A 17,126-nucleotide genomic window follows, 5' to 3' on the forward strand; every position below is an offset into this window, starting at 1 on the left:
CTTTCCGCAGGCTCCCCGCGCCCCGCGCCACCTGCTGCTTGGTCTTCATCCGTGAGCGCCCAGCCCCGTGCCCGCAGGGAGGCAGATTCCAGAGCATGCTCTGGTCTTCTTGCCTGGTTGCCTTGTGGATGAACCCGCTCTTTGCTGCAAACCTGGCGTCTCGGTATTTTGGCCCGCTGTTTGTAGGGGGGAAAAGAGGTTCCCTAACAATAGTGAAACCATTACATGTGGCATTCGAATCTCCCTCACCGCCGAATCCCCCACAGATTGCTGACCACCATAGGTTTGTCTTTGACTCCCTGCAATGGTGAATCTTCTAGAAAACTTTGGTCTGGCCCAGGCCTCCATTTCCCAGATCCCTGGAGGTACCCCCAAACAGCCCCTCTTTCCGGTCACGTCACTGCTGACCAGCAAGCCTGGGCGGCGACGGTGCCGAGATGCCTCAATACATCCTTTAGGGTCGCCTCTACATCTGCTGAGACCGCTGCACAAGTCCACAACCAGGAGGGCAACGCTGGACACTGACCTGGGAGGGACACGGGGCCAGAGGCTCGGGGAAGCCCATGTCTGGACAGCCCACAGCTGACCTGGCCCAGGGGGACGCGATGCCTGTGGGCGCGATGCAGGCTAATAGCTTGGCCCCTTAGCCGACACGCGCCCCAAACGTCCCTCCAGGTAAAGGACCATCATCACTAATAAAATACGGCCCAATGACTCAGAACACCCGGCTGAGATCTTCCCACACTAGAGGGCGCCAGAGACCGCGGGGTCGCACCCGGGCTACCGGGGCTGCCGCCCAGTCTGTCCGCCAGGGGGCGCGAGCGCTGGCCATGCACTGGCCCTTCCGGTCAGCTGTGACGGGCAGAGAAGGGTCTAGTCCCAAGGGAACAGTGTGATGGGCTCTCGAGGTTAGGGGTGCTCCTCACCCCAGAGGACTCAGAAAGTTAGGAGTCAAGAAACAAAGGCTTTGGTGCACGAACTAATGAGTGACCAGCAAAAAAAAGATTTTTTAAAAATAAGGTAGATTAGATTTGAAGATTATGCAGTATTTGGGACATACTTAGACTACAAAATTACTCACTGGGCATTCTGTGTTTTATCTGCCGTCCTGCTCATGAGAGATGAACAAAAGAGAACTGCAAGGACTCTGTCTTTTTTCTTTGCTCCTTATTGTGTATGCGTTTGTATTTATCAACCATGTTCTTTTCTTCTCAGAATCTGTATGCAGGTCAGGAAGCAACAGTTAGAACTAGACATGGAACAACAGACTGGTTCCAAATAGGAAAAGGAGTACGTCAAGGCTGTCTATTGTCACACTGCTTATTTAACTTCTATGCAGAGTACATCATGAGAAACGCTGGACTGGAAGAAACACAAGCTGGAATCAAGATTGCTGGGAGAAATATCAATAACCTCAGATATGCAGATGACACCACCCTTATGGCAGAAAGTGAAGAGGAACTAAAGAGCCTCTTGATGAAAGTGAAAGAGGAGAGTGAAAACGTTGGCTTAAAGCTCAACATTCAGAAAACGAAGATCATGGCATCCGGTCCCATCACTTCATGGCAAATAGATGGGGAAACAGTGTCAGACTTTATTTTTGGGGGCTCCAGAATCACTGCAGATGGTGATTGCAGCCATGAAATTAAAAGACATTTACTCCTTGGAAGAAAAGTTATGACCAACCTAGGTAGTATATTCAAAAGCAGAGACATTACTTTGCCGACTAAGGTCCGTCTAGTCAAGGCTGTGGTTTTTCCAGTGGTCATGTAAGGATGTGAGAGTTGGACTGAGCGCCGAAGAATTGATGCTTTTGCACTGTGGTATTGGAGAAGACTCTTGAGAGTCCCTTGGACTGCAAGGAGATCCAACCAGTCCATCCTAAAGGAGATCAGCCCTGGGATTTCTCTGGAAGGAATGATGCTAAAGCTGAAACTCCAGTACTTTGGCCACCTCATGTGAAGAGTTGACTCATTGGAAAAGACTCTGATGCTGGGAGGGATTGGGGGCAGCAGGAGAAGGGGACGACCGAGGATGAGATGGCTGGATGGCATCACGGACTCGATGGACGTGAGTCTGAGTGAACTCCAGGAGATGGTGATGGACAGGGAGGCCTGGCGTGCTGCGATTCATGGGGTCACAAAGAGTCGGACACGACTGAGCGACTGAACTGAACTGATTGCTTTACGTAGGAGCTGTCAGAGGTTAGCAGAATGTTCCGTGGAACTGTGAGTAGATATGAGGACGAATTAACACAATTGGCTGTGATTATAATGACTCTTGGGAGCAGGTGTTTTTCATTTTGGATGGAGGGTGCTATGTCGGGGTCAAGGATGGGGCACCCAAACGGACGCCGAGGTTTCTGTGCAGCGGGCGTCATGCCGGGCTCTGCCAGCAGATGGTGATGGAGGAACGCGCAAGGCCACCGCGGCCAGAAAGAGCTCTTCCCGCTTTCCTTCCTTTTATTGAGCACAGGGGCCAGTGACGGTCTGAGGATGGCCCCGGGTCCGGTCAGCAGCAGCGCTCACCGACGGTCTAGTGCACGTGTGGCCCCGATCTCAGCACCGAGGCCCCCCCTTTGGTAGGGTAGGTGGGGGTGAGGGCGGCCCCTGAGATGGTGAAACTGCGGGTGGTGATCAGTCAAATCCATTCCGCCTGCCCGCACTAATCAAGGGCCTTGATTAGATTTAATCAAGTCTTTAAAAGGCTCGCATGTCCTCCAATCACGAAGCCAGAACATAAAATACCCGCCCGGAGTGTTCTCTAGAAAGCCGGACTCAGCGGCGCCTAGTTGGAGCTGAGCTTAGGACTGGAGGGCCCGCTGACCCTCCCACTGGGCGTGGCCGCGTGGCCCTGGAAGCTCCGCCCCCAGCTCTCGCGGTGCGCGCAGAGGCGGAGCTTGGGTCCACCGCGCGGACCTGCACCTTGTCCATCGCTTTCCGCAGGCTCCCCACGCCCCGCGCCACCTGCTGCTCGGTCTTCATCCGTGAGCGCCCAGCCCCGTGCCCGCAGGGAGGCAGATTCCAGAGCATGCTCTGGTCTCCTTGCCTGGTTGCCTTGTGGATGAACCCGTTCTTTGCTGCAAACCTCAGCCATCTCGGTGTTTGGGTCTGCTTCTTGAAGGGGGAAACACATCAAAACTGGTCCAGTAACAACAGTAAAACCGTTACACGTAGCACTCACCCCTCCATCCCCCACAGATTACTGACCACCTAAGTTTTTCTTCGAATCCCTTCAATAAAGAACCTTGGAGGAAGCTTCCGTCTAGCCCAGGCCTCCGTTTTCCAGATCCCTGGAAGGGCAGTGGGGGAAAGATTATAATAGAAACAGAAGTCCCGGGTCCAGGTAGAACCCAATCACCATTCTCTATGGGGAGGAATCCACGCCTCCACAGCAGATCAGCCTGGTCGTCTGGGGTGGCCTCTATGGAAGGTTTCATGGGAAACTGCCTTCCGGGGACACAGAGCAGTAGTTTGCCTCTGGCCCCTCGAGACTCCGGGGCTCAACTCCCCGCTCCACTCCCGTCCTTTGGGCTCTGCTGGTGCTTCTCCGGGCCAGGACCCCGCACCTGCAGACAGCCAGCAGCCCAGGGAAGAGCAGGGGGCATGGACCCAGGCCGGCCCACCCTCACGGGGTTGGACCAGAGGGGGGCGGGCCGGGCGTGAGGATGCAGCAGCTGGGATGGCCTTGGGGGGAGGGTAGCAAGCAGGGGTGAGTCCCAGCCTCAGCCCCACCCGAATCCTGGAGGCTGGGTGAGTGTGTGGCCTGTGGTGTGGAAGACACCCCCCTCAGCACCCCCAGATCACCTTCTGACTTGGTTTCCTGGTTATCAGACACTGAAGAGGGGGTCCCCCAAAAGGGGCTGCCTTTCCCCTCCTCTTACCCCTCAAAGGTGGTGCGTGTCCATGGCGCACACATGTGATCCCAGGGAACCTCTGCGTGGCCCCAGGAGCTGCGCGAGAGGCCTTTTGGTTTCCGCCTGGGCCGAGGTGACTGAACCCCCTTGTCGCCTCTGAGAAGTCCCGGCAGCTCTAGTGGGGGCTCCTGCCTCCCACTGAACTGTCCCCCCGACCCCGCGGTGGCCGGCTGAGCTGATCCGAGACTACTGCACCCGAGGTAAACTCCTGCCCTCGCTTCCCTCCTGCCACAGGAGCGGCCAGGGCGACCCCCTTCTCGAGCCTCTGCAGCTGTGACGGTGGCCGGCCCCCGCCACAGGAGGGCCAGGGAAGAGAGGGGGCGGGTGAGGGGACCATCCTGGGACAGACAGGAGGTGGGAGAGGGTCCCCGTCTCCCACACGACTGTGTGGGCTCCCTCACGCCAGGGCCTGATCTGTGACGTCTAGTTCTTTGCTGCATCTCGTGGTCTTTGCTGAAACTTTTCTAGAATGTAATAAAGCACCACGTAACATTCTAGGTTATGTTGAATGATCTGTGGGAGTTAGGGTAGAAAAAGAAAGGAATGTCTCAAACGCTGACAGTGTGAGAGTGATCTGTGCCCTCAGGCTGCCGGGCAGGTGTGCACTCTTTAGTCCTCCAAGCCCCACGGGGCTGGGCAGCGCCATCACAGCCTCCGTGTCACAGCCGAGGTCACCGAACCACCAGCCTGTGGTGTCAGGAGTGGACTCAGGACAGAGCCCGGCACTGACCAGACCAGGAGGAGGGGCAGGTGTGCCCGATGGTGGATCTCTCGGCGGCCTAGACGGGACGCTCCACACTCAAGACAATAACTCACAGAGATGGGGCGGGGATGAGCATGACCTTTGGGGGTTAACCCAGCCAATGCATACTAAGCTGGAAATAAATCATGCCTCACTCTAAACAGTCATGTTACTAATAGGAGAACTTCTTATGTAAGAAGAATTACAGAAAGAGTCAGAAAGCAAATTCCAATAATTTGCTGTTTATAAGTTACAGATATATAGCAAAAATATATACACAAATTTTAAAAATAAAATGCCAAGCTAAATAAACTCTCGTGCAGATGCAAATTTAAAAAAAAAAAAAAGCAAGGGGTTTCCGTTATGATGTTTGGAAAAGAGAAGTTGAAGCTAGAAGCATTAAAAGAGGCAAAGAGGGCGTGCAAAGGCACCGGTTTTCAGCTCATCTCTGCTGAACAGACATCTGCTCCAAATACGGTAATTACTTGATCGTATGTACCCTGTCCATCAAGGCGACGGCATGACTAACAAAGCGTAAACAGCACGCACAGAATAGAAACTAAGGCAAAGCAGAAACACATGAAGAAGAAACGCACAAAGCCAGACTGCGATTTGACCAGGAAATGAGTGTTCTTAACCACTGTGGGGTCACAAGGCGCTTCAAGGGCTACAGGCGTCCTCCCAGAAGAGCCCATCCCTGCGCATACCCACTCGGCTTCGCTCGGTCCCCGGGCCCACAGCCCCCGAGCCCCGGCGTGCTCACAGGCTGCCAGGCGTCCTCAGACCCCGCAGGAGAGACAAGTTAGAGCAAGAGCAGACTGGAGCAACATAACATGAAGATTGATGTAACGACCTGAACTGACAAGAGTAAAAACACATTTCCTGAGGGTACACAAGTGCCGTATGAAAACTGACAACATGTTCAGGCTCAGAGAATTTCTATGGACACTTAGAAATACTGACACCACCACATACAAGAAGTAACAGCAATGACTTAAGCAGTCATCACTGGGATTAGGATTAGGATTAATTTTAAAATACTAATTTTTTAATTAGTATTAAAAAATACTAATTAAAATAATAATAATGGGGTCAAAGGGAAATTCCCAAGAGCAACAAACAAACAAACACGTAACATTATAGAGCAGAAAAAGCTCTAACTACAAGAAAACATAGACCAAAGCACCCACGTTTACTAGAAATATTAAAAATTATTAATTACCTAAATAATTAATCTTAGAAATGTAAAGCATTAATATTAAGTAACAAAAAAGATAAAGAGCAGAATACATGTACTTTGACAAAACAATTCAATTAGTAAACAGAACCAAGAACTGGAGCTTTCCAACAGTCAACAACGTCCTCTAAAAGAAGGAAAAAACAGAAGACAATAAAGCAAAATCCAACAACGAAACTCAAGGGCGATTCAGATACTACCAAGATGGCCTCTTATAGCATTGCGCTGTCTGAGAGCCTCAGTGAAAGGATTTCAAAACACATAAGGAAACAAGGAAAGAACGTGAACTGAAGACCTAGGTTCTGCTCACACTTCTGAAAAAAAGTGCTTGCCTGGTCTGACCACGGTTTTGTGCGAGCCTGTCAACCCTTCAGGAAAGGAGTCTAACCCCCCCACGTTACATAAATCATCAGAAAAGGAAGGAGATGGGGGTGGGGGAGAAAGAGTGCACCTTTAGAAACGTGAGGCGAGCAGGAAATAGCTGAGGCCGATGGGAGGGAATGGCGGGGGCTCGGGAGGCTTGCTGGGGTTGGGGGTAACCCAGGTTGGCTGAAACGGGGGGTTTACGTGCAGGAGACCCCAGAAGGGTGGTTTTAAGGAGAGTGGTGACGTGTGCAAAGTGATGCTTGGAAAAAAATAAAACAATTTGGCTGGGAGCACAGCGCACAGAGGAGACAGCAAAGGTTGGAAGTGGATGACTGCCCTGCCCAGTAAGGACAGTCCTGGCCAAGGCTGAGGCCGAATGGGGTGCCAGGGGCGGGGCAAGGAGGTAGATCTTGGGGGGCCCCGTCCCCCTGCACTGAGCGGGGGTGTCGGCATTCTCTCGATTCTCCCGAGTGGCGGGTGGTCCTCCAGGCGGGCTGCCACCCAGACGGGCACACACAGGGGCTGGTTTAGTGCCCACAGACAGCAGAGGGGCTGTACAGAGCCGGTCTCCCCAGACCAGCAGACCTGTCCTTTCAACATCCCCGGCTGCCAAGCCCGCTGATGGAGGAACAGCTCTGGCTTTCCCATTTATATTCAGGACCATCCTAGCTGCCGAGCTGAGCCCTATCCGCTGAAATAACCAGCGTGACCCTGATGGGCTCCTGGGACTGCAGCTGCAAACGTGCAAAACTTCAAAAACAGCTCAGCCCACCTCCTCCCCAAGTGGTGCTAAGGGGGCCTTGCGAGGGCCAGTACCAGAAACCGCCGCTGACTCCCAGAGGCTGCAGACAGACGCTTCTGGGGCAGCCAGACGCGGCCCTGCCCGAGCCCATTCCTGGGCCGGGGCCAGGGGACTGAACTGGGATGGCCACCTTCAAGCCCCGCTGGGTCAGAGTGGGCAGGCCTGCACCTGGGTGATGCCAGGGGGCTGCCTGGGAGCTGGCCCCCCACCTGCTACAGGTGGGAGGAGGGGGAGCTCTGGAAACACGGCACCCTCAGAGCCCCGCCCTGGGGATGCCCAGCTGAACTGGCCCGGGAAACCGGAAAGGATCGCTGTGCTGGGCGCTATAGCCCCAGGCACCACACCCAGGGCACAGGCTGGAGGAGGAGGGGCCCTGCCATCTTGGGGACCAGTCAGGCTTGTGTCTCCCTGCCGGGGGGGGGCGAGGAAAGAGGCAGGGGGCACGGGGATCACCCTGGGTCTCCGTCCTCAGTTGCCAGTTGCCAAAGCTCGTGAATGCGGCGTCCCAGTCTGAATGGGAGCCTTGCACACACCCACCCCCAGGGGAATGTAGCATTTCCAACATCCCCACCTCCCGGAGAGGGAAACAGAACCTTGGGGCTTCCTCCAGGACACCAAGGCAGGAGGAGCCAGAGCTGGACCCTGAACCCAGCCCTTCAGACCGGAATCCCTTCATCTCCAGAGGACAGAGAGCAGGCTGCCCAGCCCGCAGAACAGAGGCCCCGCTGACGCCCCAGCCCGGACCCCGGGTCTGGCGGAGGGCTACTCCTGGTGGCAGGGTCCTGTGCCTGGCTGAGCCGGGGGGCGCCTCCACCTCCGCTGGAGGGCCTACAGCCAGGCCCGCCCTCAGCCAACCCAGGCCAAGGGCTGAGAGGCGCTGGGGCCTCGTCCACCACCCCAAGCCCAGGACAAGCCCTCCTGCACCCCCTCCGCCCTGCCGCCAAGCGGCCCTGCAGTGGCCAAGGCGACCCTCAACTTTGGACTCGTCTTCCCTGGGCTGTTTGGGCTGCGCCCGCTTCACTTCTGCAAGTGCCTGAGGTTAGAGCTGGCCGGACGTCTCCCGGGGGCTTAACCCCACTTTCTCCCTCTGACGTGTATTCGTCTGCATTTTAGAAAAAGTGAATGGAGGGCAAAACCAAACCCCCCGGGTCACAGCAGAGGACTAGACGGCCAGCCGAGAGCCAGCTCCGCCCCAGCGCCGGGATCCGGCCGTCCGGCTGGCCCCCCAAGTCCACCCGCTGGGCCAGGGGCGCCAGGGCCGGCGTGCCCTCGCCCCGGGCGGGCCCCTAGAGCTTGTCAGCCGCGTGGACCTTCTGGTGGCGGAGGAGGTGCGAGCTGCCGCGGAAGGCCTTGCCGCAGCGGCTGCACTCGTAGGGCCGCTCCCGCGTGTGCGTCTTGTAGTGCTCGATGAGCGCCGCGCGGTGGCGGAAGGCCTTGCCGCACTCGTTGCACTCGTAGGGCTTGCGGCCCGTGTGGATGCGCTGGTGCTGGATGAGCGCCGAGCTGTGGCAGAAGGCCTTGCCGCACTGGCCGCACTCGTAGGGCTTCTCGCCCGTGTGGATGCGCTGGTGCTCGATGAGCGACGAGCTCTGGCTGAAGGCCTTGCCGCACCTGTGGCACCGGTAGGGCTTCTCGCCCGTGTGCGTCTTGCGGTGCTCGATGAGGTTGGAGCTCTGGCTGAAGGCCTTGCCGCAGTCCTCGCAGGCGTACGGCTTCTTGCCCGTGTGGACGCGCTGGTGCCGCAGCAGGTGCGAGCGGTGGCTGAAGGCCTTCCCGCAGTCCTCGCAGGCGTGCGGCCTCTGCAGCGAGTGGGTCTTGCGGTGCTGGCTCAGGCCCGAGCTCTGGTTGAAGGCCTTGCCGCACTCCTGGCACGCGTAGGGCTTCTCCCCGGTGTGGATGCGCTCGTGCTTACGGAGGCTGGAGCTGCGGCTGAAGTCCTTGCCGCACTCGCGGCAGGCGTACGGCCGCCTTCCGCTGTGCGTCTTCCCGTGCTGCGCCAGCGCCGAGCTCTGGCGGAAGGCCTTGCCACACTCGCCGCACTCGTACGGCTTCTCGCCGGTGTGGATGGCCTGGTGCCGGAGCAGGTGCGAGCTCTGGCTGAAAGCCTTGCCGCACTCGCCGCACTCGTAGGGCTTCTCCCCGGTGTGAATCACCAGGTGCCGGAGCAGGTGTGAGCTCTGGCTGAAGGCCTTGCCGCACTCCCGACACGCGTACGGCTTGGCGGGCTGCGCGGTCCCGGGCGGCCCCTCCAGGCCCGAGTCCCCCCTGCCCACCGCCTCCCCAGCGGGCGGATCAGCAGCTTCCGCGCTGCCGGTGATCCGGTACGTAGTCAGGTCTGATTTCTGGAGGAAGGTTGGGCCGAACGGCTCATCGTCCTGGGCCCTGTCTCCGGAGGGGACGCTCTGAGGCGGAACGGGGCTGGAGCACAGATCGAAGTCCCCCCGGTAATCGTCCTGCTCCCCGCCTTGCTCCCTGAGAGGGATCTCCTTGTAGATGACGGCCATCTGCTCCAGAGCCCTCCCCTGAAGAAAAGGAGCCCCCAGGTCCTCCTCGGCGAACAGGTCTGTCTGCATGTCCAGCCCGCCCGCAAACACGAAAGCCTCACCCAGCTTGGCGGCCGGGGGGATCTCCACGGAGGGCCCAGTCATCCCAGTGGCAGGATCTGTCTGGGACACACACAGCTGCTCTCGGATTCTGGAAAGAAAACAAGAGACACTGTCACGTCAGCAGGTCAAGCACCGAGTAGGAGCCGGAGCCCAAAGGAGATGGAACCAAGGACACAACCTTGCCCTCGAAGACGGTCCTTGGTGAGCCAGAGACAAGCCAGAGACTTCCCAGAAACAAGTGCAAGGGAGACACTGGTGTCCAGACTCTAAGGGTTCAGGGCTCTGGAAAGATGGGCGAGGACATGAAGGGGAGCCATTCTGGAAGAGGGGCGGGACTCTGGCCCCGGAGGATGCTGGGGCTGGGGTCTTGCTGGGAGAGAGCACCTGTTTGCCTCCTGTGCTTGGTGGGCGGCACCCCTTCAGCCCGGAGCCCCAGCTGGAACCCGGGGGTCAGATCTTCCCAACACCCGCCCCATCCACATCCTGGGGTCCACTGAAGGGGTGTCTGCCTCTCTCCAGGCTGACCTCTGATGGATGCCCATCTCCAGCTGCCCCCCCTGCCACATCTGTTCTCTACGTGGACGCCAGGGTCAAACGCCTAACCCCAGTCCTGATGGTGGCGTCCCCCTTCTCAGGAGCCTGCAGCAGCCCACGCCCTCCATGGCCGGCCCTGCAGCCCTGACCCCTGCCTCTGCTTCCACACACCCTTATGCTTCCAGCTCCACAACTCGTATGAGCCGCTCTTTCCTCCGCCTGACTGGTCCCCCCACCACTGGCTTCTCACATGGCCACATGCTCATTTTTCCAGACTCAATCCAAATGCCCCCCTTCTCTGCACCCTCAGACCCTGACAATCCCAGACAATCTCAGGCACGTGGCCCCAGAGATGCGGGACACGCATCCATCGCAGCACTGGGCACCCGCGGGGCAGGCATCCTGGCAGGACCCTCCGCCGCACTGCCTGTGAGCTCCGCAAGGGCAGGTCCGGGTTCCTCTGAGCTGGAAGCCCCAGCTCCCAGCACAACCGCTCCATCTCTACACGCACACATCCACTGAGTAAATAAGTGACTCATCGGAGGAAAAGCCGCTTGCTGTTGTGCTAGTACTGCGTGCCACACTTTTATTTTTTGCCAAAGAACTTTCTATTCAATCAAGTCAATTATCTCTGAGCTACGGTTTTTCCAGTAGTCATGTACGGATGTGAGAGTTGGATTATAAAGAAGGCTGAGTGCCGAAGAATTGATGCTTTCAAACTGTGGTGTTGAAGACTCTTGAGAGTCCCTTGGACTGCAAGGAGATGAAGTCACTCAATCCTAAAAGAAATCAACCCTGAATATTCATTGGAAGGACTGATACTGAAGCTGAAGCTCCAATACTTGGCCACCTGATTCGAAGAGCTGACTCACTGGAAAAGACCCTGATGCTGGGAAAGATTGAGGTCAAAAGGAGAAGGGGACAACAGAGGATGAGATGGTTGGATGGCATCACCAACTCAATGGACAGGAGTGTGAGCAAGCTCCGGGAGATGGTGAAGGCAGAAGGCCTGGTGTGCTGCAGTCCATGGGGTCGAAGAGTTGGACACAACTGAGCAACCGAACGACAATCTAGGAGATATAAATAAACACAACGGACAAAAGCAGAGCTGCTCGGGGTGAACGGGGTGTTTCCACAGGGACAAGCGAAGGAACGGAGAACACCCCCACCCAGCCCCCCAGTCCCACTGTGGGAGCCCCAAGGGAGCCCCGCAGGACCCCATTCAGAAACTGTGCAAGCTCCAAGGAGACTCTTGAGGTACCGTAATGGTGACAACTTGAGGTTGTTGAGCATCTGCGGCGTGCAAGGCACTACTAGGCCTTCTACAAGCGCGTCTCATCTACTCCTCAGGACTCCACACAAAGGAACACCTCCCTGAGCACGGAAGTTCAAAGAGGAATAGCCTCAAGAAGACATGGGAAATTCATAAGGATAGTCGTGGGGGAACTCATTCCCAGTTGGAATCTTTTTACTAAAATGTTTACTGGAGTCTAGCTGATCTACAATGTTGGATTTGGGGGTTTTTAAGTTGTATTTCATCTTTAATTGGAGGATAATTACAATACTGTGTTGCTCTGTGCTGTACGTCCACATGAACCACCCATAGGCACACGCGAGTCCCCTCCCTCTTGAGCCTCCCTCCCACCCCTCAAGGCTGTCACAGAGCAAGGGTTGTTTTGTTTTGAGTGAATTTTCAGCCAGGTGTGGAGCATCCGAGGTCAGGGGCAACGATCTGGAGGAACCACCCCGCGTCTGGGGGCCAGGGACGGCGGCCAGGACGAGCCACCCCGCGCCCGAGGCCAGGGGCAGCAGCCAGGAAGATCAACCCACGTCCAAAGAGCGGTGGCTGCGCTGGCACAGGAGGGCCTAGAGGAGCTATCTGACGTTGCAGGTCAGGAGGGGCGGCGGTGAGGAGATACCCCTCGTCCAAGGTAAGGAGCAGCGGCTGTGCTTTGCTGGAGCGGCCGTGAAGAGATACCCCACACACAAGGTAAGAGAAACCCAAGTAAGATGGTAGGTGTTGCAAGAGGGCATCAGAGGGCAGACACACTGAAACCATACTCACAGAAAACTAGTCAATCTAATCACACTAGGACCACAGCCTTGTCTGACTCAATGAAACCAAGCCAGGCCCACAGGGGCAACCCGAGACAGGCGGGCCATGGTGGAGACGTCTGACACAATGTGGTGCACTGGAGAAGGGAATGGCAAGCCACTTGAGTATTCTTGCCTTGAGAACCCCGTGAACAGTATGAAATGGCAACACGATAGGATGCTGAAAGAGGAACTCCCCAGGTCAGTAGGTGGAGATCAGTGGAGAAATAACTCCAGAAAGAAAGAAGGGGTGGAGCCAAAGCAAAAACAATACCCAGCTGTGGATGTGACTGGTGATAGAAGCAAGGTCGGATGCTGTAAAGAGCAATATTGCATAGGAGCCTGGAATGTCAGGTCCATGAATCAAGGCAAATTGGACGTGGTCAAACAGGAGATGGCAAGAGTGCACGTCGACATTCTAGGAATCAGCGAAATAAAATGGGTGAATTTAACTCAAATTACCAGTATATCTACTACTGTGGGCAGGAATCCCTTAGAAGAAATGGAGTAGCCATCATGGTCAACAAAAGAGTCCGAAATGCAGTACTTGGATGCAATCTCAAAAATGACAGAATAATCTCTGTTCGTTTCCGAGGCAAACCATTCAGTATCACAGTTATCCAAGTCTATGCCCCAACCAGTAATGCTGAAGAAGCTGAAGTTGAACGGTTCTATGAAGACCTACAAGACCTTTTAGAACTAACACCCAAAAAAGATGTCCTTTTCATTATAGGGGACAGGAATGCAAAAGTAGGAAGTCAAGAAACACCTGGAGTAACAGGCAAATTTGGCCTTGGAAGGCGGAATGAAGCACGGCAAAGAGTAATAAAGTTCTGCCAAGAAAATGCCCTGGTCATAGCAACACCCTCTTCCAACAACACAAGGCAAGACTCTACACATGGACGTCACCAGATGGTCAACACCGAAATCAGATTGATTATATTCTTTGCAGCCAAAGATGGAGAAGCTCTATACAGTCAGCAAAAACAAGACCAGGAGCTGACTGTGGCTCAGATCATGAACTCCTTATTGCCAAATTCAGACTGAAATTGAAGAAAGTAGGGAAAACCACTAGACCATTCAGGTATGACCTAAATCAAATCCCTTATGATTATACAGTGGAAGTGAGAAATAGATTTAAGGGCCTAGATCTGATAGATAGAGTGCCTGATGAACTATGGAATGAGGTTTGTGACATTGTACAGGAGACAGGGATCAAGACCATCCTCATGGAAAAGAAATGCCAAAAAGCAAAATGGCTGTCTGGGGAGGCCTTACAAATAGCTGTGAAAAGAAGAGAAGTGAAAAGCCAAGGAGAAAAGGAAAGATATAAGCATCTGAATGCAGAGTTCCAAAGAATAGCAAGAAGAGATAAGAAAGCCTTCTTCAGAGATCAATGCAAAGAAATAGAGGAAAACAACAGAATGGGAAAGACTAGAGATCTCTTCAAGAAAATTAGAGATACCAAGGGAACATTTCATGCAAAGATGAGCTCGATAAAGGACAGAAATGGTATGGACCTAACAGAAGCAGAAGATATTAAGAAGAGGTGGCAAGCATACACGGAAGAACAGTATAAAAAAGATCTTCACGACCCGGATAATCATGGTGTGATCACTCATCTTGAGCCAGACATGCTGGAATGTGAAGTCAAGTGGGCCTTAGAAAGCATCACTACGAACAAAGCTAGTGGAGGTGATGGAATTCCAGTGGAGCTATTTCAAATCCTAAAAGATGATGCTGTGAAAGTGCTGCACTCAATATGCCAGCAAATTTGGAAGACTCAGCAGTGGCCACAGGACTGGAAAAGGTCAGTTTTCATTCCAGTCCCAAAGAAAGGCAATGCCAATGAATGCTCAAACTACCACACAATTGCCCTCATCTGACATGCTAGTAAAGGAATGCTCAAAATTCTCCAAGCCAGGCTTCAACAATATGTGAACCGTGAACTTCCTGATGTTCAAGCTGGTTTTAGAAAAGGCAGAGGAACCAGAGATCAGATTGCCAATATCCGCTGGATCATCGAAAAAGCAAGAGAGTTCCAGAAAAACATCTATTTCTGCTTTATTGACTATGCCAAAGCCTTTGACTGTGTGGATCACAATCAACTGTGGAAAATTCTGAGAGAATGGGAATACCAGACCACCTGACCTGCCTCTTGAGAAATCTGTATGCAGGTCAGGAAGCAACAGTTAGAGCTGGACGTGGAACAACAGACTGGTTCCAAATAGGAAAGGAGTATGTCAAGGCTTATTTAACTTCTATGCAGAGTACATCATGAGAAATGCTGGACTGGAAGAAACACAAGCTGGAATCAAGATTGCTGGGAGAAATATCAGTAACCTCAGATATGCAGATGACACCACCCTTATGGCAGAAAGTCAAGAGGAACTCAAAAGCCTCTTGATGAAAGTGAAAGAGGAGAGTGAAAAAGTTGGCTTAAAGCTCAACATTCAGAAAACGAAGATCATGGCATCTGGTCCCATCACTTCATGGGAAATAGATGGGGAAACAGTGGAAACAGTGTCAGACTTTATTTTTTGGGGCTCCAAAATCACTGCAGATGGTGACTGCAGCCATGAAATTAAAAGACGCTTACTCCTTGGAAGAAAAGTTATGACCAACCTAGATAGCATATTCAAAAGCAGAGACATTACTTTGCCGACTAAGGTCCGTCTAGTCAAGGCTATGGTTTTTCCAGTGGTCATGTATGGATGTGAGAGTTGGACTGTGAAGAAGGCTGAGTGCTGAAGAATTGATGCTTTTGAACTGTGGTGTTGGAGAAGACTCTTGAGAGTCCCTTGAACTGCAAGGAGATCCAACCAGTCCATTCTGAAGGAGATCAACCCTGGATTTCTTTGGAAGGAATGATGCTAAAGCTGAAACTCCAGTACTTTGGCCACTTCCTGAGAAGAGTTGACTCATTGGAAAAGACTCTGATGCTGGGAGGGATTGGGGGCAGCAGGAGAAGGGGACGACAGAGGATGAGATGGCTGGATGGCATCACGGACTCGATGGACGTGAGTCTGAGTGAACTCCGGGAGTTGGTGATGGACAGGGAGGCCTGGCGTGCTTCAATTCATGGGGTCGCAAAGAGTCAGACACCACTGAGCGACTGAACTGAACTGAACTATAGTATCCTCAAGACATCTATGCTCACTCCCATTCCTCTTCACAACCCCCATCTCCACTGCTCTCCCTCCTCAAACCTCCCACCCCATTTCCACCCTGGCCCAACCCTTCCCCATTAAGTTTAGACCTTCTCTACTCAGGCCTTCTCCAGCGGGTCCACCTATGGGCATCACTCCAACCAGCTCTCTGACCAGACTCAGGTTCCTCACCTTCCTGCCCTGATGCAACTGCCCACAAACTACCCACTTCCCCCTCCAGCTCCTCCTAAGATGCTGAACGTCGCCAAGGAAAATCATTCGACTTGTGGCTGGCATGGAGACAGATTTCAAGTTTCCAGTTTCGGCTGCCGATTCAGCTCCAGCATCCAGTGACCTCCTTGCAGCCGGCCAAGCCCTCTCTTCCCGCGCCACCCCCCGCCCCCCATTCTGGCAAGCGTCCCAAGACCTCCTCAAAAACCCCTCAGTTTCAGAGACTGCAAATGGGCAGCCTGGAGACCCTGTCACAGACGCGTTGTGCCTGGCTCTCAAAGAGTCAGGCTTTTCCTTATTGTTTGACTCAGCTGCCACAGTATTTAAAACTGTAGGTTTTCTCGCGAAGAGCTGGAAGATGTGACAAGACGGCGCCCAGCCTTCGCTCACTCACGGGGGGCGGCGGCGGGGCGGTGGTGCTGGATAACCAACCTCCCCACTCCCAAGCCTCGCTTCATTCCCTTGGTTTCTGAAAGCTCCTCTCCCCGCTAATCTTCCCGCCCCGCTGACCCCTCTTTCTCGGGGTCTGGGGAGTTGTGACCTCCTCCCACCTGCTAAATCCTGGGTTTTGCATCCCCCTGGGTGCCAGCTACCTGCTCAAGTCTCCGCCGTGTTGAAAAAGTTGGCGACGCTTTTATCTGTGCCCAGCAATGTTTTCACCGATGCTTTGGGGCCGAAATGTCCAGGGTCTGGAACCCCGTGCTTCCCACCTCTCTCGGGCCTTCCCGGCTGCTCCGGCCTCTGTGAGTCTGTCCTCCGGGGCCCCCGGGGCCCGTCTCTGGGCTGGAGGCTCGGGAGCGGCCGCGGCCCCGCACCTGCTCCCAGCCCCGGGGCCCGCCCACACCTGCGCCCCCAGAGGGACAGGTGGCCGCTCTCCCGGGCCGGGGCGGGGCCGCTCTCCCGGGCGGGGCGGGGCCGCAGCTCAGCGCCTCCAGCCCCGTCCGTGGCCTCGCTCGGCGGCGGCTGCTGACGCGAAGCCCGCGCCCCGCCCCCGCCCGCGGCACTTCCGGGGCCGCTCTAGGCCGCGCGGAGGCCCGCGTCTCGCTGGTCCCGCCGCCTGCACGCCGGGCCCCTGGATGCGGGACTCGGGGTCGGGGGAGCCAGTCCCGTGGGCGCGCGGCTCTCGGGGCGGTCCCCGAGCGCGTCCTGGACGGCTGGGCGGGCGTCGACCAGGTACCTGTCCTGCGGGTGGGGCCGGCCGGAGGCCGAGAGGGGCTCTGGGGTCCCCTGGAGAAGGGCAGGCCCTTCTGTGAAAATCCCACGCCTGTTGGGATTTTCCACCCGCCGCCTTCGTGGAGAGCCCGGGACCCGCCTGCCCATCTCGTCCCCTCAAAGACCGATGAGAGCCCAGGAGATAGCTGGGCGCCTGGGCCGGACCCTCTCATGCATCTGAGGAGTGGTCCCCCTGCTCAGGTGGCGCCTCTTAGAGGAACCGGGGGGGGGGGGGGG

General features: G+C 55.3%; 1 protein-coding gene across 2 annotated transcripts; it reads right to left on the reverse strand.

Annotated features, from left to right (window-relative positions):
- Positions 1–5,831: 5,831 nt before the first annotated feature.
- Positions 5,832–16,569, reverse strand: ZNF70 (zinc finger protein 70). Of its 2 annotated transcripts, none has more exons than XM_040251163.1 (2): positions 16,271–16,569; positions 5,832–9,757 (listed from the first exon to the last, which is right to left on the reverse strand). In XM_040251163.1, exon 2 carries the CDS (start codon positions 9,709–9,711, stop codon positions 8,350–8,352), a length of 1,362 nt encoding a protein of 453 aa, XP_040107097.1. In that variant the 5' UTR covers positions 9,712–9,757; positions 16,271–16,569; the 3' UTR covers positions 5,832–8,349. The 2 variants fall into 2 exon arrangements, with proteins under 2 accessions (XP_040107097.1, XP_040107098.1); XM_040251164.1 differs by lacking the exon at positions 16,271–16,569 and adding an exon at positions 12,034–12,115.
- Between the last annotated feature and the right edge of the window lie 557 nt (positions 16,570–17,126).

This window comes from Oryx dammah, unplaced genomic scaffold, assembly GCF_014754425.2.
Source record: "Oryx dammah isolate SB20612 unplaced genomic scaffold, SCBI_Odam_1.1 HiC_scaffold_12, whole genome shotgun sequence".
NCBI lineage: Eukaryota > Metazoa > Chordata > Mammalia > Artiodactyla > Bovidae > Oryx > Oryx dammah.

What these genes read in the sequence shown, in the direction of transcription:
- ZNF70 (XM_040251163.1), bottom strand. Translation starts at nt 9,711, where the DNA reads ATGACTGGGCCCTCCGTGGAGATCCCCCCGGCCGCCAAGCTGGGTGAG.